Raw genomic sequence first — 18,082 nt, forward strand, 5'->3', positions numbered from 1 at the left:
CAGATCTTGTCATGGTGTATTACAAGAAACCACATCCCTTTAGTGTGGAAGCAGAGGTGTTGGAGAATGTTCCTGTGTGAAGCAACTGAGCATGTGAAGTAGCAGTTGAAGCCTAAACATCATTTGTGCATTCTCAGTTCATCTTTAATGTCTTGTAACAATAATTAAAGGTGCAATAAACGACGGCACTCAGATGTCAAATTTCATTTTTGCTTAACTTTCTCCGAAACTTTGGAGGCCTTCAGCAGAAGGGTCACGGGTGCCATTAAAAAAAAGTTTACAGGTCTTCCAAAAGTTTTAAAAGTGCCCCAAGCTTCACAAACAATTAGATCTTGGCGTTTTATTAGGATTTTGCCCTGTCAAAAAAACACATTGCGGGTCAAGGCTGTGCAGTTGCAATTTTACAGTCAACCACTAGGTGGCACTGTCGAAAAACCATAAGGGGTCTGAACGTGCGGGTCCACAAGTGCAGTGGTCTGACTGTGCAGTGCAGGGGGTCTGCAGCCATAATATAGATCTGAAAATGCAGCTGTTGAACTGTACACATGCTGCACTGACAGATGGTTGTTCGAGCAAAACACACGTGTAAGATCAGTGGGTGGGGCGGACCACAGTAAACACCAACCGTGCTCTTTGGTGTACTTCCTGACGTGACTTATGGGGATAGCTTAACGTTAGAGTTAGTACATCGGATGGCAGCAAAGATCAACAAACATGAATCGATAGCTCACAAACCCGGGAACGCAAAATGCGATGCTATCTTCACGCATTTCTCCTGTGCGTGCTCTTCACCTTCTGCTCGCTGCTGTATGTGTTCAACCAGCTCGCCTCCACCTTGGAGGAGGGCGACGAGTGGAGCCTGAGGGAGCAGGGGGCGGCCGACAGGAGCGGCCATGACACCGGCCACCTCCTCAGGAAAAGGCCGGGACTGGCAGCAGGCCTCCGAGACGGTGAAACGGGGCTTCACAGGTAGCTTAGCCGGCTTCATCACCTCACTGTGTCGGCAGCAGTAGTGGCTAGATAAAGATACGTTCGCAGTTGTTAGTAAGTTAGCACAATATGGATAAAAAAATAAATGAAATAATGTACTTATAGCTAAAGTTGCCGGTGAAAGCTTTCTTTCCTCCTTACGGCTAAAGTCAACGTTACCTGATTTAGGTTAGCTAAGTTACCGGGCTAATAATTTAAAATGGATAACGTAGGATAAATGTAGTGTTTATTTGTGCTGTTTTACACCCACTGTTTACAACGTTATGTGTGCTTAATTACAAGTGCTGACTTTCAGTTGAACCTTTTATCTACCTTCTGTTAGCTTGATAATTGATGAACCATTATAACGTGGCTGCTAACTAACTAATACTGTGCCTCATTAGCTTCTCGGCTGGATTTCAAACGCCGCCATCTGTTGAACGACTAACTGTAGGAAGCAGCTCAGGGGCGATATAATCCCTTTAAGCATCATCACGGTCTGATGTCCGACAGATTAATTTAACTCTTTGAGTGTGGCAAAGCTCACGTTTTCATCCTGACAGGTGTAAGTCACTGTCAGTTTCTTACTGGAGTCCGTATGGGAGACTGGCTGCTGATGTTTGTGGAGTGAACTGCTTATTGGAGTCTTCTCTTAGGTATGACCGATTTTGTGCCTCTCTATGTGATAAAGCCTCTATACCACCTTTGAATAGACTCATAGATTTTACCTTTCACTTACTTGTTCTTGGTTCACAGTTCAGATGAGCCCAGTGCTGCTATCTCAGTGTTCCTTGTGACTTGCCCATGAGTTGTTGAAGTCATAAATCGTAGTTATCATAAATCAAACATGCTGACAACTGAGTGTTTTCCACCATATTATCTTTACATGTAAAGATAATCTGGTGGAAAACACATTTATCTGCACTGTATTATAACCATTACTCTCTGTTATATTTGTCATCATAATCTGAATACATAATCCTGCTAAAACTGCCAATAAATCCCTGACAGATTATTCATAATCTCTAATCCCACACACAGTAATACCAGGGCTCCAGACTAACTTTTTCTTTTACACTAGGAGCACAGTGGCCCCTTATTTAAAATTTTACGAGTGCAAGCAGAAAACCACAAATCAACTTGCAAATCAAATATTTACATTCTTTTTCATTCATGATCCTCACACATATTGGCCTGCCACCTGTAATGAGAGATTCAAGAGTCTTTGAGTCACCCCTTCCATGTTTAATGTGTCCATGTGTTAAATTTAAAAAAAGTTAATTTACTGGGGTGCAAATGAGCAAGTAGATGAAAAATTTACTTGCATTGTCTCACATTTTAGGGGCAAAATGTCCCTATTGAGGGGGCATTTGGGGAGCTGTAGCAATAGCTTTTCTGGATTCAGTGCAACATTGTTATCTCATGTAGCAAAGAGCACGATAATATAGGTCTTGGGGCAAATCTGTCTTGCTACCTCTTGATCTATGCTAGGCTTGCCATATTATGATATATGATTAAAAATCGGTCCATTTAAATTTATGAGTTTCAATCTTGTAAGTACAAGTTTACAAGGAACACTTGGAGGCAGCACAGCACATGAGTGATAGAACATCTCTTCATTACATCTAATGACAGTTTCAACCCTACAGGGCTGTCAGCTGAGCCTGCTGATGCCTTCGTTACTTGTACTATATGTCACTGAATCCATGCTGTTGAAATAATGAGAGACTGGGGTTCATTACTGAATCATTTAACTTTGTCTTGGCTCTTAGAGAGAGGTCGGGCTCAGCAGTCAAGGGACACGGTGATGAGAGGAGTCACCTGGCTGTGGTGGCCTGTGGCCCCCGGCTAGAGGAGACTCTCACCATGTTGAAGTCCGCTGTTCTCTTCAGCAAAAAGCCTCTGCACTTTTACATCTTTGCTGAGGATAATCTGCATGACGGCTTCAGAAGTGCAGTAAGTGGTCTCTCATTGTCACCGCGCAAGCACTAAAAGTGAGTTTCTTAGATATATACTCGAGTTGAGACAAAAATCTGACCTTCTGTTATCTTTGTGCTTATCTTTTCTTAAAGCTGGACTCCTGGCCGAGGGCAGTTCAGAACAAGTTTAACTTTACCGTCTATCCCATCACCTTCCCCAAGGATAATGCAAAAGAGTGGAAGAAGCTCTTCAAACCCTGTGCTTCTCAGAGGCTCTTCCTGCCGGTAAGCGTAGCGTCATCTCCCATAGATGTATGATTTGTAATAGCAACACGTCTGCAACATATTCTTATAATATTGCCGTCTTATTTCCAGCTGATCCTGAAGGAGGTGGATTCTTTACTCTATGTGGACACAGATATCCTTTTCCTGCGGCCAGTAGAGGACATCTGGGCCTTGCTTTCTCAGTTCAACTCAAGCCACCTAGCTGCCATGGCTCCAGAGCACGAGGAGCCACGCATCGGCTGGTACAACCGCTTTGCCCGTCACCCTTATTATGGAAAGACGGGCGTCAACTCAGGCGTCATGCTCATGAACATGACACGACTCAGGGAGAAACATTTTAAGGTACTTGCTAAACATTAGTACCTCTGTTGTCACTTAGAATACTAGTGTGTCATAACATCCATTGATTAGGACTCATAGCAGTAGGTTTGTTACTTTTAATTGTCGGTGCAAGCTATTTTTAGAATGGTGGAGCAGAGCCGCAAGCTGCAGAGCTACGCTATGGAGGCTAATGGGATTTCTTGGTTTCCCTCATCCTTCCGTTATTATCTCATAGCGTGGTGAATGTGCAGGTCAGAACTTGTTCACCAGAGTGTTTTGGAGTCGTTGGATTGTGTATTCGATGAGTTTGATGAGCGAAACCAAGAAATCCCATTAGCCTCCGTAGCGTAGCTCTGAGCAGCTCGCGGCTCTGCTCCGCCGTTCTAAAAATAGCTTGCACCGACAATTAAAAGTAACAAACCTACTGCTATGACTATAGGGATTATGCCTATGGGCCAATTTGCCAAATGTTGAACTATTCCTTTAAGAAGGCACATAGTATGAATTATCTAAAATGTAAGAAAACAGGAATATTATTATTTGTTTACATATTTGAATTTTAGCATAATTGCAAAGGGATGTTTCTAAAGCACGTGCAACTCAAGGGTGATTCAAATGCAACAACACACAAAATACAGACTACATCAGTGTAAGTGGGCTGTGTCAGTTACTGTGATATTTATTTCTATTGAGTAATATGATGCTGCCTTATCCTGCTTTATTGAACATTGACTTTTTAATATTATGTTAATTAGGAAATCCTTTGAGATATGTTAAATTTTGAATCTTGCTGTAAAGAATTGTGAATACTGAAAGGAGGTTTCTCAGGAGAAGCTGTACCACCGACATTGACCAGTTGAGGTCACTCTTGTAGTTCCTTTGAAAAGCCTCACTGTGAGCGTACATGTCTGACAGATGAAACAGTTACTTTGAGTTGAAGTGTTGACAGAGAGATTCATTTCCCAGAACTGCAGGCTCACGGTTCCCTCATGTAAAATAATATGGTTAATATAATGGGCTGTGTTTTCTTCTTGCAGAATGACATGACAACAGTTGAACTGCGGTGGGAGGAAATTCTGATGCCTCTTCTCCAGAAGTACAAACTTAATATCACCTGGGGCGACCAGGACCTTCTGAATATCATATTTCATCATAACCCAGGTTCATGTAACAATAATATAGAAACATTTTAAGTCTTGAATGTTATGACACCTGAACATTTAGTTTTTTTTTTGATTTATGGATTTATTTACCATCAAATAAACCAACATTTGTTTGTTCAGTAAACCCAGTTATTAAGACTTCTCATCAATCCTGTGTTACAGAGAGCCTGTATGTGTTCCCCTGCCAGTGGAACTACCGTCCAGACCACTGTATCTATGGCAGCAACTGTCAAGAGTCTGAACAAGAAGGTGTCTTCATTCTCCATGGTAACAGGGGGGTGTACCATGATGACAAGCAGCCAGCGTTTCGAGCTGTCTACGAGGCCATCCAAAAGGTAGAGAAAGCCTCAACTAACCAGAACCAAAAAACACCAGTGTTTCTGAAGGGCTCTTGTTTTTTTTTTAACAATCTTCAAGTCTTGCAAAAGAATAGAATTGAGTATATTCATTCTTCCAAACCACTATATTGAGAGTACTTCAGACAAAGGCAAGCTGAAAACTTAAAGGGATACTTCACCCAAAATCAGTAATTCACCAATCATGCCAAGGAAGGGTTTGGAGAACTTCTGGAGTCATCAAAACGCTTTTGGAGTTCCATTGGGGGGGTCCGGCTGGCAACAGATTTTCTTATGATGGCAGCGGATAGAGCTCAGTTTTGAATCGTCCAAAACACACACTATGAAACATCCAGATACCTCCATACTGCTCATCTGTACTGACCCATGTGTCCTGAAGCTGCAACATGGAAAAGTTGTTCAGAAAAAAATTACTGAATCTCTGTTTTTAGCCGTGTAGCTCCCAGTAGCTGTGCGAGATGCGTGAGATGTTCTTCCGTGTTTACATGTTGCAGCTTCAGGACACTTGGGTCAGTACAGACGAACAGTATGGAGGTATCTGGATGTTTCATAGTGTGTGTTTTGGACAAGTCAAAACTGAGCTCTATCCGCCGCCATTATAAGAAAATCTGTTGCCAGCCGGACCCCCCCTGGAACTCCAAAAGCGTTTTGATGACTCCAGAAGTTCTCCAAACCCTTCCTCGGCATGACGGTGAGTAGATGATTGGTGAATTATTGATTTTGGGTGAAGTATCCCTTTAATATAGGGGAAGTTATATTTGTAAAGCTTTGTTTATTTTATTGAGTCTTTATAGACTGTCTTTCTGGTGCCGGTGTTTCTTTAGGGGGCAGTTGTGTAAATGGACCAGACTATTTGGAGAGACATTTACTCGTCATTATGTCATCGATAGGCACTCCAGACCATTGCTTTTTCCCTATGGGTGCCTCCGTCCACCAGTGCTTAATCAATAGACTGTTAAACATTTCCGTCATCCTGTCTCAGCTCTCCCAACCCAGACAAATGATCCCCTCCCAGTTTGGACCAGTGCACAGGTTGCTTGAGATGTTGTTAACTGTAAGGCTAAATACCACAAGGTTTGTTGCAGATGTGATGCAACTTATAATTCAAAGCACTTAATCTGACATTTCTTTGAGCACTAATTGTAGTGTCACACTGGTTCAGGTCAAAAGAGGTCTGGATTCCTCTGGATCATTACTGGTAGGTCAGTGGTAAATTATTCATAAAACAGTCAGTGTCACCATTACCAAGAATTATTTGACAAAAGCAATTATGCTTAAAAACAACAGCATTTTAGGTTTACTCCATGTTTAGTATTAAATGTAGATGTTTTTCAGTGTGACGGATAAAACTAAAGGAAATTGTAAATGGTTACTGAAAAACTGTCCCTATTTTTTTTTTTTTTTTGTCATAGTTAAAGGTAGGATTGGAAATCCATTTTGAAAGTACACAAGTCAAAAGTCCCAGCCCCTTTCCTCAGACTTCTCTGGCACCTTCACTTTTCCGCGGACGTAGGTGAGGGAGGAGGGAGAGAGTCAGAGAGACGGCAGCTTGATTGACACATCCCGATCCAATTGATTTTTATGACATTAAATATGATTGGATGCTGTTTTTACAGGATTGTCCGACTCCGTCCCACAGGTGGCTGACTTTTTTCATTCTTGTGAAAAAGCATTCAATTAATCGGCTGCAATTGAAGTGTTCTTTCAATCTTTAAAAACTAAAATAACTTCTTGCTTTTTGGCACCTGAACAGCCAAACATTTTCACAATTGTAGCAGTCTAAATTCAGGTGTGACACCCGACAGAGCGCTGCCGGTGCAAGAAAGAAAGAAAGAAAGTATGACATCTGTCAGATTTACTCCTCACAATGCTTTTCAGCTTTTAGAGCTTAAAAGTCCACTACACATCCATCACCAGCGACAAAGCAAGTCAGCCGCAGAGCTCTCTCCCTCTCCCTCTCCCTCTCTCTCTGTCGCATTGGCGGCTCGCCTTCGATCTGCTCGTTTTGATTCCAGCACACCGGTCAACGCGCAGGCAGCACTGGGTCGAGCGAAGGGAAGCTTCATTAGCCGGTCTCCATCCATTACCGCCACAGGGCCCGGCCTGGCCACTATCAGTGCGGGCAATGTTCTCAGCCATTAAGTAAACGAGCAGGCTTCATTACGGGGCACTCGGCCCCCACGCCTCCATCAGTCTCTCCGACAGCACAAACACACACATACACGAGCACAAGACAGCACACAACAGACTTGGAATTATTTCAGGAGGTTGAAGAATGCTGCGGTTTCTCATTAGTTATCATAAAATGTGCGCTGTATTAAGTAGATGAATGTAAGATATGAGGCTTTGTTGTACAATTAGCTTATTAAAACACAGCCTGGTCTAACCGAAGACGGTTTCATCCTTTGTTGTGCTAAGCTATGTTTTTGTTGAAGCTTTTATCAACTTCCTGTTGCTCCAGCTCCTCTGGCCCCCTCCCACTTTGTTCCCACTCAGTCCTTTGAGGACGGCATCCTGAAGCCTGGAGCAGGCAATTCTGGAGGAAACTCTCATTTCCATCTCACCAAGAGCCTGGCTCCCATGGCAGACTCTCCCAGCCAGCAGAGGAGCTTGCAATAAAGGGCACTACCATTACGCAGCCAAGCCCACAGAAGAGTTGTAAAATTTTTAGTGCTGATGCCGGTTTGAGACATCATGATGGCTGTGTGGACAACGCACCAGCAGCATCCACATAAAAATCAATAGGAGGCTGTTAATGGTGTTTTATTGCCTGCTGCAGTATATGAATGATAATAAAGAAAGCTTGCTTAGAGTAAGCTTATGCCTGGCAAAGCTAGAGTCAAATGAGATGCTGTGGAATAGTTATCTTTCTTTTCATTGAACAAAAGCCTCCATCGTTGATATCAACTGGCTGGAGAGCAGGAAGTTTTATCTTTGCTGTTTACCTGCTGACACAAAGAGATGCACTGATGAAGGAGATGAGGAATTCTGCAGCTGGAGCTGTCACACCCTGCTGAACCCATTCTCTGTGTCACCGTGGTTCTAGATATTCAGATAGATAAACACGGTGAATTGACAGATAGGAATCAAATGCAGAGTGTCATTGTCTTGAGAGCGACTCTTAATATATTTGATTTGAATGCAGGTTTTATTGTTCCGTCATGATTGACACAGGAGGAAACAGGTGTTGAAATATATATCTGCTTGATTTGATTTTTCACTTTTTTTTTTCCAAGAGCTGAAATTATTAAAGGTATAGTAGCATTTTTTTTAAAGTGGGGTTGTATGATCTACAAATAGCCCCTAAGTACTTTAATTGCAGTAGAAGACTCTCTGCACTCCTCCCGTTAGCAACACCAGCCCATAGCCCTGCCCAGAGATTTACAACATACAGTGTTGTCAACAGACCCGAAGAAACGGCCTATTTTCGTGGCCTAAAAGAGGTTTTAAGTGAAAAAAAATACACAGTTCCATTGTTCACTATAATATAATTTTTTCCAGCCCCTCAAAGTGCAGGAAAAACACAGTTTTTATTTGGAGCTAACCAACTGCTGATCGGCGGGCGCTAACCCTGGGCCGGAGGGATACGTGAGTTGGTTAGGTCCAAATAAAAACTGCGTTTTTCCTGCACTTTGAGGGGCTGGAAAAAATTATATTATAGTGAACAATGGAACTGTGTATTTTTTTTTCCAGGTAAAACCTCTTTTAGGCCGTGAAAATAGGCCGTTTCTTTGGGTCTGTTCACAACACTGTATGTTGTAAATCTCTGGGCAGGGCTATGGGCTGGCGTTGCTAACGGGAGGAGTGCAGAGAGTCTTCTACTGCAATTAAAGTACTTAGGGGCTATTTGTAGATCATACAACCCCACTTTAAAAAAATGCTACTATCCCTTTAACTGTAGAATAGCAGCGTAGCTCTGTTAATAAATCTAATGTATATGGTTATTACAGGATCTCTGCAATCAGAAATATAATACCTGTATGTTTGTCTTCCTCTTTTCATCACAGCACCCGTTTGGAGAGAACATGGAGGCCTCGTTGCTCCAGCCGCTAGAAGCATCACTCCAGGCCACCACACATTCCTACTGTGGAAGAACCAGCCATCTGTTTACCAAGAGTTTAAAACAGAGCATCCTGTCTGCTTATGGACTTCATACCTGATAAAACAGACTTACTGTATTTCAGACAATCAGGGGATAATGTCTTGTTTTTTTTTAGGGAGAACCTACAATCACGTTTTACAATTGTCCAAGATCTTTGTGAAAAGAAACACAACGGCACTTAAACACACCGTTCTTATGGAGACTATTTTTTATTAGAGTTGTTTTAATATAATGTTGTATACAGTTGTATTTTTGTCAATGCAGTATATCATAGAAAACAAGTTGTTATTGTTATTTTCAGGTACTCATTAGGTACACCAGAAAGTTCATCATTGTTATTATTACGGTACTTTATTAGTGTTGAGAACTTTTAAACTCATAGATCAGTATTTATTATTGTTTGACCTCAGCACTTTGGATGTTTAACATGTCATCATTTCATATACTCTGGTACGGGAGTCTCGTAGCCCTGTTTGCTGTACATTGTTATGGTATTTAAGTCATTTCTCTAACTTCACGCACATTTTACTAGAACTGGAACAGTGTCATAGACGGCAGTTAGTTTCTAATCAAGCCAGTTAGTGTCATGAAATCTGCGGTTTAGCAAACATTTGCACTATTTGTTGGAGATTGTAACAATGTAATTGAAGATTGTAACGACGTAAAATCTGTGGGTTTAATGTTGGACTGCTAAAAGGAAAAACACTCAAATGTTTGGGAAATAAATATTTTATAAAAGTTGAATGTTCTCAGATGATTAAACGCTATGATACAGTTTGTAGAATCTTGGGATTTTATACCCTCATTATGATGTTGAATGGAAAATGTCAAAGCATTGTAAATGTGATCCATTGCCCAATTAAGTAAATGTACACTACTTGTAGATGCAAATACACTTTATATTAAAAGAACATCTTAATACTGTGTTGCTGAAGCCTGATGAAATTACAGCAATTAAGTATCAGTAAAAAAAAGGAAGATGAATTGCGGTATAATGAAATTATTTTCATGCCTGGCTGCAGTTCCTTTCTATCTCGGAAGCTCTTTTCTTCCATTATCTCCCTTTTGATTTTAGCATAGTTTCTGATCCTTTTTCATAACTGCTTTGCATAAACTGTATTTGTTGCCCACTGACTCCACACAAAGACTGATGCGTGAGCCGTGTCCTAGAAGGCAGCAAGCAAGCTGAAAATAAGAAATCAATGTGTGAGTGTGAAGACTTCAGAAAGTGTTGTTAGATGGCCAAAAAGGAGCTGATGTGTCTGGGTCAGTAGCCTCTGGCTCTTCATTTCACAGGCAGATTGACAGACGTGCCGGGAATAGGCAGCAGGTCTGCACGATGAATTTAAAACGGGGCTCGATGTTAAGGAGCTGTTAGATTTATCCATTTTTCTTGTCAAGGAACTGCGGTGTGTGCAGCGAGTGTGGGAAACGTTTTCGGTGTTTTTAAGAAAGAAGGTACTAATCTAAAGCTCAGTTTCGTGATGTGAAGAAACCAATCACAGCCGACTGACTCCATTACATCTTTGTCTTAGGCAATTAATGCTCGTACTGTGAAATATTGAGAAGTAAATTTAAGATTTTGTTTGTTTTTTTTATCTGGGAAAGGTTGCGGACAAATCAAATGATAGATCCTTTTAGGCCTCAGGACATTTTACTCTCAGTGTTGGGTGATGTGCTGCAGATGTGAATGGATGGTTTATAAATTGCCAATCCCTCTTACAAAAGTGTCTTCACATTGTAGTTTGCTATTTGGATGCAGTTAAAAAAAAAAACATAAAAATGCATGAGGTCAGTCTGTTTTTTACGGGAGTGTGCCTATGTTCCCACAGCCCTTTGTTCCCTCAGCCCTTTGTTCCCTCAGCCCTATGTTCCCACAGCCCTATGCTTTTTTTTTCTTTCCAAAATTAGGCCCTATGTTCCCACATTTCCTTTATGATCAATTTGCATCAGATTTTATCCCCATTTCTCCCAATTTGGTAGTCAATTACACCCAACCTATTATCCAGTAGTAGTAGACTACAGATGTAATGTAGCTTTTAGCTAAATCTGGGAACATAGGGCCCTGGGAACATAGGGCTGACCCCTTCCAACACCGCTACTCCAACATAGGGTTGAGTGACGAACCCTTATACCGAAATTAAACTCACCTCCATGAGTTAGTGCAATTTAGACAACAAACTTCTACAGTAGTACAAATAGTGTTAGTAGTAGTAAACAAAGCATTAGAAAGTTTGGAGGTCATGGTGCAAAGGGCCCTAGTTTGAAATTACTCCGAATCATCCCTTTAAAATAAAAATGACTTGACTTAGTTTCATTTTGAGAAAATTCTTAGAAATAAGAAAAATCTTAGAAATGAGGCAACATAAACCTGAGGGAACATAGGGCTGTGGGAACATAGGGCTGACCCCTTCTTTTTTTACAAGGCAATCATACATTTGCAGTGAAATGCTCATTGATATCATTGAGCACAAACCCTCAGCAAGATGTATGTTTACAACCACAATATGCAAAGCACATTCTGTTTTTTAGGTGGAAAGGCTAATGCTGCTACGGCCTGGCTGGTTTTACTCCCCCCCCCCCCCCCCCCCCCCCCCCCCTCCCCCCCCCCCCGAGTGTAATGGTGATTGAGCTCTCATTCTCCACCGGTCTAACAGGAACTGCCAATGGATTATTCATGTTATTGCTTGCACTTCTTGGCCTCCGTGATGTTCAATAGCGATTTAAAGTCCAGACATAAATTAGAACAGTTGGAGGCAAATGGCCCAAGACCGAGTAAAAATGGTCACGAAATGAGGATTATGCAATATTAGCATCAGCATGCTCTTTACTTGAGGAAAGTGCAGACCTTACATCAACTGCAGTTATGGGCTAAGGACATTTAGAGTTTCAGGATGACAGGATCTGTTTTTCAGAGTGTGAAATTCATTACATATGGGGCCTGATGGAAAAAATGATATCTGCTCGCTGAAACGATGCACATGCAATTTCCCCTCTCAAAAAGTAGAATTTATAAGAACTTCTAGAGAGCAAGATATTGTTAAGAATTGTCTTTAAATGTTAGCTGTGTCATTTGTGAGTAACTTATGACATTGAAGAATATGTAATGTTTTGTAGCTTTACAATTGAAGTCATGGCAGCATCCAACAAAACTCACAATGCCGCCTCAAAGTTAATGAGCCAGACTCCATCTGAACACACAATCTGTATAATAGTTTCTTTCTAATTGGAAACCTAAATGACAGAAGTTAAAAGGATTTCAGATCTATGGCCTTCTTAAGTTGTATTGATGAACACTCTGTCAAGACAGTTTTAAACTACTTTTTTATCAGTCCATTTTAGTCTTCAGGCACAGAAACAAAATTGGTCAAAGCTAAAATGTCGGCATTGACTTGCGCAAAATCAGTATTCATCTGAAGTTCTTCTGGCCACATTACAGAAATCCAGAGTTTAATAACCTTTTATCTCAGTTCCAGCCTCTAATAGCTCCGTCTGAGAAAGATGACTCAAAATAGATGTTTGAATCACTATACGGTTTGTCTAACAGGTAGGATAAAGCAGGTTTAATCAGTCATACTGCTGGAAACTGCTACTGGGGCTAAAACTCAATCATGCACTTCAATGGAGGAAATCAGTTTAACAATATTCAGTATTAGCAACAAAGAGAGACTTTTTGTTTTTGATCACACTGTGGATGTAGGAAGAGGATGGAATCTCACACAACATCCTGTAGGTGGTTGGTGTAGAATGGATAGACAGAATATCAGGATACCAGCTTTTATATGAGAAGAACGGAGAAAGACAGAAAATTTGTCAGATGCGATCAAAATGTGTGAATGACTTGGCAACACTGAAAAGCATCAGTAACTGTGGTTGTCTTGGATGTGAAACAATGAGGTGAACCCTGTAAGGACTGTCATATTGGTTGATGATTTCCTGTGTTTTCAGCATGCAAGAAAGCGCTTTCATTTTAAAGGGTCTTTTCATCTAAAATTAATGTGAAAATCTTTATGAACGCGAGTTCAAAGCAGAATTTGTGGAAGGCTTTTTTCATCGGCTTGATGAGTTCTGTTACCAAGCAGACAATTAAGATAAAGCAAAAGTATTAAGGCCTTGATAGATAGAACATATTACACAGTGACAGAGTATATGGGTACTTCTAAAGAATGCCTGCTCCTCAATCTGCTCATTTTGCAAGACAGCAGTTCTCAGTGAGGATGAGACTCCAGTTAGTCAAGACATGAACCTGACAGTGAGTCATGTATCTTGTCAGTTTGATAAACCGAATGAAGTGATAAAGGAGAGTGGGGATGAGAGGAAGGTAAGAGGTTTATCACAGCTGAATGGACCAGGTAGAAAATCTGTTTTTTCCCCGTGTGCATCCATCTCTCAGTTCCCCACCTTTCTTGCTGAAGACAGATATCATTTAACCAGTGAACATTTTGATCAATAATACATTTGCCTGGCCTGCTGAGACGGGTCTAATTGTGCTGATATGTCAGGGTTTAAAACAATTAATGTAATTTACCGTTGAGCATTAGCTATGCATGGATCCTTCGGTATCATGCTGAGAAGTGAATTTGCCACTGTAAGCAGAACGGGATGAGAAATATGCATTATGCAAATACAATGCAATCTACTTCAGTGCTTATAGTCAGATGTCATCTTGTCAAGAAATGAAGTTCAATTTAACCAATTTATGAGAAGGTACGTAGCTGTATACAGTCTGAATGCTGACATAGCTTTCATCTGTTCTTCATTTTATAAAATGTCTTATGTCTGTACAATTATTGATAGACTTTACTGTAAACTAAGATTATTGTCTAAAATGTTGCAAGGGGATGTTCATTCAATAACTCATCGCTGTATACAGCAATGCTTTGAGTAAACATGGCTAATGACCAAAACGCTAACATGCTGATGTTTAACAAGTATTAGCCTTTATTATCAAGCATGTCTACATGCTAGAAGTTGCCAATTAGCACTCAACAGAAAGTAGCCTACTGACTGGAAATGTCAACTTGTATTGTTTTGTCTTGTATTGACTTTGTGCTGTAGTGTATTATCCACCTGAACATTTTTGCTTTAATATCTTGAATTATCTTATGTTCTTCATGGTGTTTTCTTAGCCTAAAAGTTAAGGGATATGTTAGAGGTAATTCACCATTTGGATAGGAACTTCATTTGTGATAAGTAACAGTTTACAGTAAAAGCAGAAGTAAGTGGTCCGGTCGTTTTCGCTAATGCTGCGTTCCAGGCAGGCTTTTGAAATCGTAAATTACAGCTTCAAGTCACAACTTACGACTTTGTAGCGTTCCAGGCAACCCACTCGTGTTTTTCCGACCTGTTTTACCGGTGAAAGTCACTATAACGGCCACTCGTAACTTCTGACCCGTGAACTCGTACCAGATCGAACTGGTACCACTTCACGGTCGGAAAAATACGAGTTTCCTTGAACGCACCATAACAGTCCTCGTCCCTACGTCACCACATTCACGGCGTCCCTTAGCTGCACACACAGCCCTGCATGCCGTTCTCTCTCCTCATTGGATAAAAACTGTAGGATGCGATAAATGTTTTCTCTTCGGCTCAGAGCAGAGCAGAGTGACTGACAGACCCGTGTTTCAGTCCAAACACTCTATGTAAGTGATTGCTGTCGGAAGATATAACTATTTAAGACTTATATTAACACAAATATATCACTTACTTCTGCTTTAAATGGAATAAATAAATTCAGATGTTACAAGAGAGAAAGGCACACGTATACATTTACAGCAAGATGTTTAGATTAGGTGTCTAGTAGTAGTGTGGAATGTACCCTGAGAAATGTGTTTCTTGTCATCTACCCATCTTTGTGGGTCATAGTTTTTGGGGATACTTGACACTGACTGTATCTATGTTTAAGTTAGCTTGGTCAAGAGGTTAAATGTCAGAAGGCATGGGTTAGATTCTGTTTTTAGATCCTGTCTTTGTCTGACCATTTTGGACAGACATATCCTTATATTGGGAGAAGGTGGAGAATTAGAAAACATATATAAGGTTAGAGCTTTAGGCCAAGAGAGGGATCTCATTTTGGCACCAGAGATGCTCCACGATTCGGCATTTTTGACACTGTTCTTTTTCTTGTAATAAACTCTTTTTGAATGCAAGAAATGACGTGTCAGCGGTGATCCCTTCTTTTCATCAACACATCAATACCACAGTGCAGTTTTGACCAGTGGTGACCAGGCTACATTATTTTATTTCACCCACGAGACGCACTCTACTCACAAAAAGTTACAGTAGGGATATTCAGTTTTCGGATCAAATTTCAAAATGCACTATAACCTTTACAGGTGAACCTAATGTAGCCTTCTCTAAACATTTGAATGCACATGTCCAACTGTTCAATGTTTTGGTAGTTTACAACATAACATGCTGCTGTGATTTTCAACATACAAAAACCACAACAAGTGTCTGATCCATGAATCGACCACTAACTAAATGTTATGGTTCAATGACAGTTTGTATTAAAACAGTGCTCTTCATCAGGTTGTTCACATTCTGACATCATGAGACCAAGACGACACCTTCCAATCCATCAACTGTACACGGACATGTCGAGGCTTGAAACGGGATGTGGTCAGAGGGAAGTGTGTCACAGAGTGTCATCAGCAGGTTGACCAGAGACACAGAGAGACTGGAAGAGTCAGAGAAAGACAGAAGTGGATGTTCTTTGGCCACATGACAACTTGGCATTGACGTGTTTTGTTGTGATATAGGCTACACACCACTGTTGTTAGCTTTTGTTTCAATCAGTTGTTTGATATGAAGAAATTACCATTCCATAGTCTACTTCTATGAAAATGCCCTACTTTCATGATATAATATCATCAATATGACTAACTTTTATGCCAAATTACTATAACCAATCTAGTAAGTGTTCACTGAAAAATTCATGCAAAGGTTTCATCCATGCAATTCAATATTCAATTCTAGACAAATGTATAGCAGACCCACTGACATTGCCATCCCCACACAGCTTATCTCTGCATTTGTGCTCCTAAATGTGCATTTCAAATTATGTTAGCCAATTCATCACATGTATTCCTAAAAGAACAGGAGGTGGATTAGATTAATGACACATCACCTTACAGCTACACTGTGTGTGGATCAATGTTTCAACAAATAATCCATATCCAGGCTACCTGAGGGTGGTGGCCATAAACAACAGGAACTTGCACATTGAGCCGGGGGCTCTCGACTCCCCTACCATCACGTACATCACAGCCAGGCATGTTTTATAGATGCATAGCATTCAAACACAAAAATAAGGATGTTATTACTCAGTCTCACTCTATATTGGCCTTTTATGGCCCAACTGGAAGAAATGCCATGGAGAGTAAGTAATACCATCTGTATTACCACTCATAAAAGAAGATATCAATCACTTCAACTGACCTTTTTTCCCTTTGATAAAGTGTCTCATCAATGGGTTACATCCCAGTGCCTGGAGGCTTAAGGACTATTGGTTGAAATCAATGCCATGCCAAGTATTGTTAGTGAACAATATGCTCAGTGATTCAATAGTCCACACTTTCTTGATTGCATTGTAGACAACACTGACAAGCAGCATTAATGTACTGAGCACTGTGATTGACTGCATGCGTGGACTATTATGGGGCATCCACTTTCATGCACCAGCATAACGGCAGCATCAGTGGCCATAAATTGTCTGTGACTTGGCCAGATGCCAAGAATGGTTGCATTGTTTCCATGCAAATGAATGTTGTGTCTGAGTGTATAATAATTGCCTTTTGCATCCCCAAAACCTCAGGTTTTGTTTACACAGGTTCTCCCAGAGCTCCTGCAGCCCAGAGGAGTTTCTCCCACCACACTGACTTTAATTACAGTATGTGTCATTTAGTTGTTTTGGACTTAAAGGTCATAGCTACAACTTTTTCATCAAAAGGATACATTTAAAAAAAAATAATGCATCCACAGAATGTCTAGAGGGGTGCAGAATAAAAGTATTATTTTTACCGAATTTTTTAAAAATAGTATATAAATAATTGTTTAATAAATTTTGGCGGGTCCGAAATATGTAAATATTTACATCTGGTTAAGTTGGCAACGTTGGCATGGAATGATCTCTGTGGCAACAGCATTAGAACTTTAGCTACTGCTGTAACTGGCAACCAGTAAAACGGAAGGTTGGAGAGAGCAGGCAGTACGAGTTCTACACCTACAGAAGGAATTAAACTTGTAGCTTTCACCTTTAAGTTGTTTTAATTGTTTTAAATGAGAAAACTTTGTTCTGTGCATGTTTTTCCATATCGCTTGTCTTTTCAGTCCCCTGTGTCCTCAACCTCATATATTGTAGGTAATTTAATTGTCTTCCACATGCATCCCTCCTTCACTGGCATTTCCTAATGAATGTATCGTTCCTGGGCACACACAGAGAGGTTACCTCATTGACTATTGGAGCAGCTCGACCTGTGAGCAGAGCCTTTAATTGTTTTTCCCGGATTCTGACAGCTGATGACACATGATGGATTCGCCAGAACATGCATCTCTGACACGGAAAAGGACAATCTGTGTATACCTTGAAAAACATCCATGGTCAAACGAGAACTTCTGCCAAGTGCGGCTTAGTCAGAACAAACAAAAAAAATGTAATGGGTGGATTTCCAAGCTTGGTTTTTGACCAGAGAAGTGCTCTCATTTGGAGTTGAAAGTGCATTCAAAAGAAATCCCCCCTGGGCTAAATGCGCTGTTCCACAAACTCCACAATTTACCACAAATCTCTCTCCACCTCATGAACTGTTGGCTGTGATGGAAGTGTTAAATGAGCTGGGGTTTCTGGAAGAACGTGGACATGCCCCTCATGTGAAACCTATTATAAAAACCTAATCTCAAACTAATTTAGCATTCTATTTCTTGCACTCTCAGGCATTTGTAACACTGAAATAGATTAATCAGACACAT

General features: G+C 40.7%; 1 protein-coding gene across 1 annotated transcript; it reads left to right on the forward strand.

The window, feature by feature from the left end:
- Positions 1 to 499: 499 nt before the first annotated feature.
- On the forward strand, positions 500 to 9,930 carry gxylt1a (glucoside xylosyltransferase 1a). The gene is made up of 8 exons (XM_083973081.1): positions 500 to 969; positions 1,533 to 1,625; positions 2,742 to 2,925; positions 3,042 to 3,173; positions 3,264 to 3,515; positions 4,532 to 4,655; positions 4,820 to 4,992; positions 9,021 to 9,930. Exons 1-8 carry the CDS (start codon positions 749 to 751, stop codon positions 9,171 to 9,173), a joined length of 1,332 nt encoding a protein of 443 aa, XP_083829207.1. The 5' UTR covers positions 500 to 748; the 3' UTR covers positions 9,174 to 9,930.
- Positions 9,931 to 18,082: the final 8,152 nt, after the last annotated feature.

This window comes from Trachurus trachurus, assembly GCF_905171665.1.
Source record: "Trachurus trachurus genome assembly, chromosome: 6".
Classification (NCBI taxonomy): Eukaryota; Metazoa; Chordata; class Actinopteri; order Carangiformes; family Carangidae; genus Trachurus; species Trachurus trachurus.